We start from the raw sequence: 12441 nt of genomic DNA on the forward strand, positions 1-12441 counted from the left end.
AAAAAAAAATATATGTTGTATATATGTTTTACAGAAAAAAACTGTCAGCTGTGGTTCCCAGAATAATTCTGCAAAAAATACAGTACAAATGTAAACAACTTTACAGAACAACTTGTACATTTTACTGGTATTCAGTGTACAATAAATAATAACTGAATGTTAATTTACTGGTATTCACTGCACAATAAGCAAAATCTGCATGTAAATATTGCATTAATAATTAGTATAAAAGCAGCATCATCCTGTTAAATTAGCAGTAAAGGACGCTATAATCTACAACTTTAAAATGTTTTTTTTTTTTTTTAATTACTACAGTTTAAGGATGTAAAATTTACAAGTGATGCTGATATTTTTGTACTTTTACTTCAGTAAGTTTTGAATGCAGGACTTTTACTGTAGTGGAGTCATTTCACAGTGTGTATTAGTACTTTTACTGCAGTAAAGGATCTGAATACTTCTTCCATCACTGGCTAGTGCTGACAAAAGCAAAAAAATGAAAATAAAAACCCTCTAAACAGTTGAAATATTCACTAATAACCCAACATCCTCCTCCTCTCTCTCTCTGCAGGGCTCCGTTTGGAGCTTCTCGGGCCTCCTCTCTGTCCAGTCCGGTAGGAGGAGGTGGGTGTAGTAAAGTGTCCGACCCGTCCTCCCCGGGGTCCCCGGGGCCCTCCTCCTCCCGGCCCTCCACCCCGCTGGTCACCTCCTGTAACTCCTCCAGCCCCGCCTCCTCCCCACAGACGGCTGCCGCCCAGCTGAAGAACTGCCTCCGCTCCAGCCAGCACACCAACCAGCAGCGCACCTCCATGCAGCTGGGTGAGACACACACACACACACACACACACACACACAGACACACACACACTCACACACACACACACACACACTGTTAGGAATCACATTATCAGTCTAAGTCATTAAACATTGGATTCATTAAACATTCAGAAGCATCTGTTTGTTCCAGGTTTGTTCTCGTTTTAACACATTCTTGATCAAACACAATCACATTCACACCCAACATCCATTAGGGCTGGGCGATATGTTTTTATTTTATTATTATTATTTCTATTATTATTATTATTATTATTATTATTATTAATATTGTGTATTTTATACATGTATATATATAACTCTTATGAGCTGTTTTTGTTGTTATCATCATTATTACATCACAAATGTACCTTTAGTTGTAGTTACCAGGTTTAATGGTCTAATATTTTTTTCCATGACTGCTTGCCTGGAGCAAGAATCACTGCAAACTTAAACTATATCGATATGTGTGATGTGGTCTAACTCCATATCACATTAAAAAATAAATGGATATATCGCCCAGCCGTACATACCATACTAAATACATTATTTAAAACTCCAAAGTGGCAATCAAGATAGAAAAAACTTGTGAAAAAGAAGCAGCCACATTCTGACGCCATGTGGAATAAGAGCTGCATCTTGTTGCTTCACTCCAGAGAAATAAAGTTTTCTCCTCACACGTTGAGGCGTCTGCAGTATGAGGTCGTGCATTCAGACTTGTCAGCAGCCTGCAGGCTTAAAGCAGCAGAGTGCAGATCTTTGGGGTCCTTGCAGCATTTAGTGTCTGATTACAGCATAATAGAATATTGATCCGTCATTAATTCAAGTAGCTTCTGCACCATGTAAAAATGTGCAGGCATATGCTCACAGCAGCCTCTTTAACCTCCAGTTTGCTCTGTGCAGTTAGTCATGTGGAAAAGAAAAAATCAGAACTTAGAAAAATTGGGTGAATGCCCAAATTAATGAAAAGGATGAAATCCAATTAGTGGCATTCAAATACAGCATGTGGCCAAAAGTTTATGGACATTTGAACATTAAAATCATATTATTCCTTAACCAAAAGCACACTAAAGTTTGTGGACACATATTTTTTTGCCATAAAGCATAATTATATGTATATAAAGAGACTGTATCTATATTAATACAGAGTCATATACACTATATATCGTTTTTGAATTAGAATTAATAGCCATAGTTATTCAAAAAAAGGTTATGTATTACGCATTTCTCCTCCCTGCCAACAGTAATTCATTTCCCTTTTTTTACTTTTCTGGGACATCCCACAAAATTGGTCATTGTGTCCTTTCCCATATTCATTCCAGCCACAAGTTTGATTAATTAATGATATTTTCTGCATTCCTTATAATGTGAATGCAACTATTTTCCATTCATAAATGTTCTGCAACTATCACAGAGCTTTAACATGTGTGTGATGCAGTTATTTCAGCCACTTTTGCCTTTATACACTACAAAAAAGGTGTTTAGTCTAAAAACCAGATCAAACAGTAAATCTGAAGGAAATGATCTTGCTGCATGGACAGATAATTTACCTTGACAAGATTATTAAATCTAGAAATAAGCATGTTGAACACTTAAAATAAGAAATTTACTCTTAAAAGCAGCTGATCATAAACAAACCAGCATGGCTAATTATGCACAGCGTACACACTGTACTGCTACAGAGCTAACTGTTAGCCTGTTAGCACATACACTGAACTGCTACAGAGCTAACTGTTAGCCTGTTAGCACATACATACTGTACTGCTACAGAGCTAACTGTTAGCCTGTTAGCACATACATACTGTACTGCTACAGAGCTAACTGTTAGCCTGTTAGCACATACACACTGTACTGCTACAGAGCTAACTGTTAGCCTGTTAGCACATACACACTGTACTGCTACAGAGCTAACTGTTAGCCTATTAGCAATTTGCAGACTGGACGCTAAGGGGTTAACATCCCCTCTGGCTCTGTAGCTGGGAGAGACTGCTGCAGGAGGACTGTGACGCTCCAAAAGTCTCCAATAACACCAGAAAAAGTCGCTGGATTTGTTGCCAGTCGCTTTTTTTGAAAAATAGTCGCTAAGGGGGTCTGAAAAGTCGCTAAATTGGCAACACTGCTTCACCGGCTTTTACAAATGTCGCGTGTTGTTGTGGCGTCCAGTACTACATCACATCCTGCTTAGTGTTCTATCCAATCAGCAACCAGGCTTTTTATAGGGGAGAAAAACAGCCCTGCTCTTCTACAGGGACTAAAAAAGTCCCGAAAAAAGTCCACCTGCACGTCCTTTGATTGTTGGAAAAAACAGAGAAAACCATGTAAAGTGCTCAGAGAGAAGACAGGGTTCTGGTTGTTCTGCTGTGAGGTGACAGTAGTTACAACAGAGCCGTCACGCTGAGAACAATTTTGCATTGAAAAAGTATATTATGAGATCTCCTCTGATGCTGCTGTTGTTGTTGGAAGCAAACAGCGTGCAGCCTCCTCGCTGCTCTATGAACCAGTGAATCATCACTGCTGCAGGACACATACAGGAACATACAGATACTGGAGATAGAGGAGCATCACATCAGATACAGGAAGGGGCTGATCAATTTAGGACTGAAGCATGAAACACTCTCCATGGGAATAAGGAAGGAAAGAAGGAAGGAAGGAAGGGAGGGAGGAAGGGAGGAACAAGGAAGGAAGGAAGGAAGGAAGGGAGGAACAATGAAGGAAGGAAAGAAGGAAGGAACAATCAAGGAAGGAAGGAAAGAGGGAAGAAAGGGAGGAGCAAGGAAGGAAAGATGGAAGGAAAAAACAAGGAAGTAAGGAAGGAAGGAAGAAACAATCAAGGAAGGAAGGAAGAAAGGAAGGAAGGAAGGAAGGGAGGAAGGAAGGAACAATCAAGGAAAGAAGGAAGGAAGAAGGAAAGGAACAATGAAGGAAATAAGAAAGGAACAATCAAGGAAAGAAGGAAGGAAGGAAGAAGGAAAGGAACAATGAAGGAAGGAAGGAAGGAACAATCAAGGAAGGAAGGGAGGAACAAGGAAGGAAAGAAGGAAGGAAAAAACAAGGAAGGAAGGAAGGAAGGAAGGAACAATCAAGGAAAGAAGAAAAGAAGGAAAGGAAAGGAACAATCAAGGAAATAAGAAAGGAACAATCAATGAAGGAAGGAAGGAAGGAAGGAAGGACTATGGCTGAGGGAGCCAGAAGTATCTTCATTAGAACAAAGTTTTAATTTTGGATGTTGTTGTTTCTGCTCTATATGAACCATAGACTGTAAAAATAATATATAATATCTATAAATATAATATAAATATGAACCCAGTGAATCATCTCTGCTGCAGAACAACTAGAGAACAAACTGGAACTCTCAGAAGAATAATTTAGCACAAGAGCAGCAATACACACACACACACACACACCGACACACACACACCGACACTCACACACCTGTGTGTAAAGGTCTAGATGATATCAGCCTTGTTCTCCACTCAGAGTCTATTCATCTCTGAGAACTCTTTCTCTCTTTTCTTTCTCCCTCTCACTAAATAATGGTGACCAGTTTTTTTAGGAGCCTAAAGAGTCACACTGTGAGAACGCTGCCAAGAATAACACACACACACACACACACACACACACACACACACACACACACCAAGACATGTGCACTCCCACGTACACAGACACACAAGTGAACAGAGACTCACAGCTGAATGACATCACTGTGCTTTTTGTTTTATGGAGGCGTAATGACAGAGCTTCATGCTCTCTTAGTCCACCTCTCTGCTTCTCTCCCTCTGTTTTTCTCTCACTCTCACACACACACACACACACACACACACACACACACACATCTGGTCTCCATTACAAAATAAAGTATGTGCATAGTTGTGGCGTTTAGTGGTTTTATCACATGACCAGCGTGCCTCTCTGTGGATTTCTGCCTGAGTACTGCAGTGTAGCAGAGCAGGTGGCTAGAACCGTGTGTGTGTGTGTGTGTGTGTGTGTGTGTTTGTGTGTGTGTGTGTTTGCATGTGTCTATGATTATGTGGGTGTGTATTTTTGTGTTCTTTTATCCTCATGAGCATAAATGACCTCATGCAAACTGAAGGCTGAGAAAAGTGCTCCAGAACTCTCATCTGACATCTCAGACAGTTTCTTTCTTTTTGTTTGTTTGTTTGTTTGTTTTATTTCTGCAAGAGGTTTTCTCAGTATGAGGCCTCGAGTTAACAATAGATTATTATTATATTATTATTATAACCAGATTATTCACTGCATGATACACCCACGCACATTTTTAGCGAGGAGGTTTTGGACCTCATCTTGTCATATTAGCTTGTTTTGTTTGTTATTTTTGGAGGCTTTAACTTCAGGTTTAAATGTACAAATGTTTGGTATCGTTGAACTTCTCTTTTATCTTTTATTGTTTTTTGTTGTTTTTGTTGTTGTTGTTTTACAATAAATTGTTTATTATAGTTTTTTTCCTTATTTCCTTGACTATCAGTTTGACTATTTATTTTATTTTTAATTATTCATTTTTATTTCTGTTTTGTATGTTTTTATTTTATTAATTCTATTATTATTATTATTATTATTATAAGTATTATTATTGATTATTGTTATTTTTTGAGAAATTAACTTCAGGTTTAAATAAAAAAATTATACCTATCTAGAAGAAAAAGTTTGGAATCATTGAACTTCTCTTTTATGTTTTATTGTTTTTTGTTGTTGTTTTTTACAGTAAATATTTTTTTTATTGTTTTTTTCCCTTATTTACGTGACTATCAGTTTGTCTCTTTATTTTATTTTTATTATTAATTTTTATTCCTGTTTTTTCTGTTTTTATTTTAATATTTTTATCATTATTATTATTATTTTTATTTTTATTTTATTTTATTTATTTTTTTGAAACGTTAACTTTGGATTTAAATCTACAAATTATACCTATCTAGAAATAAGTTTTGTATTGTTAAACTTCTCTTTTTTTTAGTTTTTTATCATTATTATTATTATTATTATTATTATTATTATTATTATTATTGTGTATTTTATATATATATATATATAGAGAGAGAGAGAGAGAGAGAGAGAATATATATATTTACATAATATACTATACTATATAATGTATATGTTAACAATAAGTATATATAATATATAATAATAATAATACTACTATAAGTTGTCCAGAAACTGTCACTGATTTTCTGAACTGCTGATCCAAGAATGCTCTGAGATTTTATTAAATAAAACTGTGAATAAAAGGACACTGAGAGCTCTGAAAACATTTCCATATTTCCTGCCAAAACAAGATATTATTGCACTCATTAAAAGTTTCTCACAATAAAACTAACACGTGTCCTTTTTAGTCCACAGTCCTCCTGCTGGCAGCCCGGAGCGTCCCTCGGTGGCCCTGTCCCCCCTGCGTCCTCAGAGCTCCTCCCCCTCACGCTGCCCCGGCCAATCAGGTCGTCCTCTCTCCATGGTGTCGCCGGGACCCAGTTTAGGCCCCTCCCCCCTCTCCTCCCCCGCCTCCAGGCCCCTCCTCCCCCTCTCCTCCCCCCTCTCCTGCCTCACGCCTCCTAACGTGTCCGCGGTGCTCCTCAACGGGGACCCGGCCAGCCCCCTGCAGCCGCCGTCCCCGGGACCCTCCCACGGCGTCCAGGGCGTCCTCGCTCCCAAAGTAGAGAAGGTAAGCACCTATGTTCTACGTTTTATTTAAGGCGTCTTACTTTGAAAAGTCTTCTTGTAAATTCTGTGGTGGACTCTGCTAACACATCCATATGCTCTTATTTTGAAAAGCTACATGTGTTTGCTTTTAATTTTGAAGGCTGGTCTTTCTAATTAATTATTGTAAAGGAGAATAAGGGTTCTTCTATGTTTTATTTAAGGCGTCATATTTTGAAAAGTCTTCTTGCAAATTCTGTGGTGGATTCTGCTAACACATCCATATGCTCTTATTTTGAAAAGCTACATGTGTTTGCTTTTAATTTTGAAGGCTGGTCTTTCTAATTAATTATTGTAAAGGAGAATAACGGTTCTTCTATGTTTTATTTAAGGTGTCATATTTTGAAAAGTCTTCTTGTAAATTCTGTGGTGGATTCTACTAACACATCCATGTGCTCTTATTTTGAAAGCTACATGTGTTTGCTTTTACTTTCGAAGGCTGGTCTTCTTACCGAAACGGCTTATGATGTGTTCAATTTACACTGAAAGTCGGAACTTGGAGCTCAGGACAGTGTCAAAAATTCTGACATTTGTGTAGACATTAAACGCACCATTAGCCATACCACACAAACGCTGGACCATCGTTATTATAGTTAACGAAAACTAACGAAATAACGAAAACTAGAATTGAAAAAACATTTTCGTTAACTGAAATAAAAATAAAAACGAGAGTTTTTTTTTTTTTTTCAACAATAACTAACTGAAACTGTATTTTGTGGTTACAAAACTAACTAAAACTAACTAAAATTATAGTGAAAATGTCCTTCGTTTTCGTCTTTGTCAACTTTTTTCATCCGTAAACCTTTTTGGTTGATATGAAATCTATTTCATCTCTCTGGTTTTATGACTTAATAAACTTATTGGGGCTGAGATGGATCAGACAAAGGAAATAAAGGAAACATTTATTGTGACCTTATTGAATCTGGACCCAACAAATACCCCAATACAAAAAAACTAACACTAAAACTATGCATTTTCCAAAAAATAAAAACGAATTAAAACTAGCAAACCCACTCTAAAAACAAATGAAAACTAACTGAATTTGAAAACAAAAATCACAACGAAATTAAAACTAAAACTAATGAAAAACCCCAAACTATTATAACCTTGGTCCCTAGTGCCATCAGCGCACATACTAACAACCGACTACAAAAGCCCTTTTTAAATGAGTCAATTATCAGCAGCTTGTTTTTAAATTTGCTCCAGTGTTCAACAGTCACACTGTGAGAAATCCTCCGTGGAAACAGATCCTGATTCTCCAGCAGCAGACGCCTCAATTAGCTGCATCTGCATACAAAACATTTCTTGTGTTTTGAGAAATGAGAGCACTTGTTCTCTAATAGAATAATTGGATGTCTTGCTTCTACAATGCAACTTCTATTATTTTCACCACATGCATAATCAAGAGCCTGATGCTGCAACTTCACACTTGTTTTTTTTCTCCCAGAGGGAATTATAAAAAGTCACTCGCCAAGTAGATGAAGACGAGACAGACTGTGTTAACGCGGCTTCCCCAAAAGCAACAATCACGGCTCTGATCATGGAATAAAAGATTGGTTCAACATCTTTTAATTAACGTTTAATTTCACTTAAAAAGGAGCACAGCCTTCTGACTACAACTGACGATTACTTTCTTTATCGTTTTATCTTATTTTCGTCTGCTTGATTAACCCTCTGAGCCCCAAGCTTCTTCAGCTTTCTCCTGTCACATTTTACTCACTGTGGCCTCGTTTCTCACTGCAATATATACATATTAATAATGATATTATAATAATAATATATAACAAGAACATTTCTAAAGAAATTTTGAGTGTGCTTGAATCTGGCCCGTGACTCTCACCCATAAATTATTAGATTACAATCTGAACTGTTAAAAATGGAAAAGAGGAGGAAGTCATGTAAGATAATAAAGTAGGTGTTGATGTGTGTGTCTGTCTGAAAGTAGTGTGAAACTCGTCAGTTTGTGTCTAAAACTCATCAGTTTGTGTCTAAAACTCATCAGTTTGTGTCTAAAACTCGTCAGTTAGTGTCTAAAACTCGTCAGTTAGTGTCTTAAACTCGTCAGTTAGTGTCTAAAACTCGTCAGTTAGTGTTTAAAACTCGTCAGTTTGTGTCTAAAACTCATCAGTTAGTGTCTTAAACTCGTCAGTTTGTGTCTAAAACTCGTCAGTAAGTGTCTAAAACTCTTCAGTTTGTCTAAAACTCGTCAGTTAGTGTCTAAAACTCATCAGTTAGTGTCTAAAACTCGTCAGTAAGTGTCTTAAACTCGTCAGTTTGTGTCTAAAACTTGTCAATTTGTGACTAAAACTTGTCAGTTAGTGTCTTAAACTCGTCAGTTAGTGTCTTAAACTCGTCAGTTAGTGTCTAAAACTCGTCAGTTAGTGTCTAAAACTCGTCAGTTAGTGTCTAAAACTCGTCAGTTAGTGTCTAAAACTCGTCAGTTAGTGTCTAAAACTCGTCAGTTAGTGTCTAAAACTCATCAGTTAGTGTCTAAAACTCGTCAGTTAGTGTCTAAAACTCGTCAGTTAGTGTTTAAAACTCGTCAGTTTGTGTCTAAAACTCATCAGTTAGTGTCTTAAACTCGTCAGTTTGTGTCTAAAACTCGTCAGTTTGTCTAAAACTCGTCAGTTAGTGTCTAAAACTCGTCAGTTTGTGTCTAAAACTCGTCAGTTAGTGTCTAAAACTCGTCAGTTAGTGTCTAAAACTCGTTAGTTTGTGTCTAAAACTTGTCAGTTTGTGTCTAAAACTCATCAGTTAGTGTCTAAAACTCGTCAGTTTGTGTCTAAAACTCGTCAGTTTGTGTCTAAAACTCATCAGTTAGTGTCTTAAACTCGTCAGTTTGTGTCTTAAAGTCGTCAGTTAGAGTTTAAAACTCGTCAGTTAGTGTCTAAAACTCGTCAGTTTGTGTCTAAAACTCGTGAGTTAGTGTCTAAAACTCTTCAGTCTGAGTCTTAAACTCGTCAGTTAGTGTCTAAAACTCGTCAGTCTGAGTCTTAAACTTGTCAGTTAGTGTCTAAAACTCGTCAGTCTGAGTCTTAAACTCGTCAGTTAGTGTCTAAAACTCTTCAGTCTGAGTCTTAAACTCGTCAGTTAGTGTCTAAAACTCATCAGTTTGTGTCTAAAACTCGTCAGTTTGTGTCTAAAACTCGTCAGTTAGTGTCTAAAACTCGTCAGTTTGTGTCTAAAACTCGACAATTTCTTCTCTCCGTCTCCACTCTAGCAATGATGTCATCCACTCTAGAATCTCCATAGGGTAACATTGGGGGGATTTTCTGTCAGGTTTTGCCAAATAATTTGTAAAGTCGACGAACCGGTTGATTTGAAACCTTTTTAGTGTATGTGCAACCAAAACTCTGGGAGGAGTAGTCGACCGGAAAAAAAAAACACGAAAGAAAGAGGATAAACCCGGTGTGCTCTTTCAAGCACACTCAATAATACTATAATAATAAGTCCTGCACCTCTATGGAAACAGCACGATCATGGCTAAAAGTAGGACGAACTTATGCAAAATGTCTTTTGTGCAGTGTAACTCAGCTTTCATGCCATAAATGTGTTTAAGTTATTGTGTTCAGGTTTTTATTTTTACAAAAACTGTTTAAAATGCAATATTGATATACAATATTTTTCCAAGTGCCCTCAAGTGTTACAATTACTGCGTGCAAAGAACAAAATCCGTCTTGTTTCACACACATTTCAGCTCTACTAGCACATACAAATGTGAAAGGAAAAAAAAGACATCGTGCTACTTCCTCTTCCTTTGATCCCGTTTCAGTCGTCCTCCAAATAAAACTCACCGTATATATTTTTAATTAACTTTAACACCATATCAGTTGGAAAAAAAGGTGTTTTTCCACCAGATATTCCATCTTTCTGTGTGTGAAATGTGTGATGTGCCTGTAGTCAGCATCATCCAGCAGGCAGCTGGCTCCAACGCTGAATGCTATAGTCCTATACGTTGTGAGCAAGGCCAGATTAACACTTTGCTGTAACCCTGGGCAACAATACTAAGGGCCCCATCATCACGACCCCAGAATCACCAAAATCTGGCAAAACACACCAATAACTAACTGTCATCAAGAGCATTTTCATGTACAGATGTGCAAACGCTCATAGAACTACAAATGCACCACGAGGCCACTCACTTACATATGATGTTATGAAAACAAAACACATCAGCATCAATATAATCTGGCAAAATTGACCCACTACATACACTGCAAAAAAAGAAAAGTTGGGTGAACTCAAAATTTCAAGGCAACAAACTTTTAAGAAAAAAAAAATTTTAAGTTGGACAATTAAACTAAATATTTTAAGTTTTGTTTTTGAATTTGCTCAACTCTGAATTCAGATTTTTGTCAACTCAACTGTAAGTTGCACTAATTTATAATTTACATTGTAATAACTTTTAACAATTTTGAGTTAGCATTGATACGCTAATGGCTACTCTTGTAGCTGTAACAAGCAGCGCCGCTAGCATCAGTTAGCCGCTAGCTTTCGCTAATGACCGAATTTCACAACAAAGAAATAAGAGTTATCAGAACTATTGTCCCTTGTTGTGAACCCCAACTTAAAGATATAAGTAACAACAACTCACCAACTTGTTTTTGAGCAGACAACTGGCTTCCTTTGTTGTGCTAACTTACATTATTGCCCTAAATGTCAATAATTTATATTTCCAAGTTTTACCAAATTAAATCACTGTTTCAGACCAAAAAATACAAGTTGACACAAAAAAGACATAAAATGACAAAAAAACACACAAAATGAGTATAAAAAGACACAAATTGACCAGAAAAGACACAAAATGACCAAAAAGACACAAAATGACCAAAAAAAAGACACAAAATGACCCAAAAAAGAAACAAAATTACAAAAAAAAAGACACAAAATGACTAAAAAAAGACACAAAATGACAAAAAAAAAGACACAAAATTACCAAAAAATGACACAAAATTACCAAAAAATGACACAAAATTACCAAAAAAATGATCAAAATTACCAAAAAACACACAAATGACTATAAAAGACATTAAGGGACCAAAAAGACTAAAACACATTAACACATGAACACTTTAACACAGTGGAGACAGAGCTGACTTCCAAAATGATTTGGCGACCCCCAGAAATCATCTCGACACCCCAATTGGGGTCCCGACCCCAAGGTTGAGAACAGCTGCTTTACAGGTCTTGGGCCCCAGTTGCCCATATGGTTAATACCATGGTTGGTTGTGGTGTCTGGTGTTGGAGCTGCGGATGGTGAATGTGGAGCCGTGCTGACAGTGAAGGATGGCAGCGAGAGCTCGCATCTGTCTCAGCTCCATTTGTTTCCCTGTTGGCTCCAGTGAGCGGGACAGCTAATCTATGGCTAGCTGACAAACAGCTCATTGACTATGGAACAGCAGGCAGCCGCCTTGTTTACATCGTCACACTCAGAGATGGCTCCAGCCGCAGTCAGGATTATCACTCATACGCTGAATATATCTCATAAAAGTTGCAACAAGGTGGTTAAAGTGCTCTTTAATCTGTCATTCTGATATTAAACAATGGCCCCGTCTTATCACAAGTACAACATGTGCTATTTTTTGTTTTGTTTTGTCATTTTGTAATGGCAAAAATCATTGCGATTTGTTTTGGGGACGCTGTTCTCAGCTTATAAATCCTAAGTGACATCCTGCCTGATGAGCTACTGCTTCACCCAGAACCACCTCTCAGTCTGGATCTGGCTCCAGTTACACCATCCAATTAGCATCTAAATGCTGTTTCACAAGCTTTTAAAACCCTGACAAGGCTTATTTATTTGCACAGTTATAATAACATAAAATGACAAAGATAACAAATAATGTAAAGTGCACGGAGAGGCAGAAAACCCACATGGGCTTATCTAAAGACTCCACCTAAAATGTCATCATTTCATAGTTATAA

At 37.3% G+C, this 12441-nt stretch overlaps 1 protein-coding gene across 1 annotated transcript in view; it reads left to right on the forward strand.

Moving 5' to 3' along the window:
• LOC131979579 (E3 ubiquitin-protein ligase SH3RF3-like) overlaps nucleotides 1-12441 on the forward strand; it is a 208589-nt gene that overhangs the window by 186088 nt on the left and 10060 nt on the right. The window contains exons 7-8 of the mRNA XM_059343616.1: nucleotides 569-816; nucleotides 6162-6484. Of these exons, the coding sequence (XP_059199599.1) occupies nucleotides 569-816; nucleotides 6162-6484 (571 nt within the window). The remainder of the gene's footprint in view (nucleotides 1-568; nucleotides 817-6161; nucleotides 6485-12441) is intronic.

This window comes from Centropristis striata, chromosome 10 (assembly GCF_030273125.1).
Source record: "Centropristis striata isolate RG_2023a ecotype Rhode Island chromosome 10, C.striata_1.0, whole genome shotgun sequence".
Lineage (NCBI taxonomy): Eukaryota > Metazoa > Chordata > Actinopteri > Perciformes > Serranidae > Centropristis > Centropristis striata.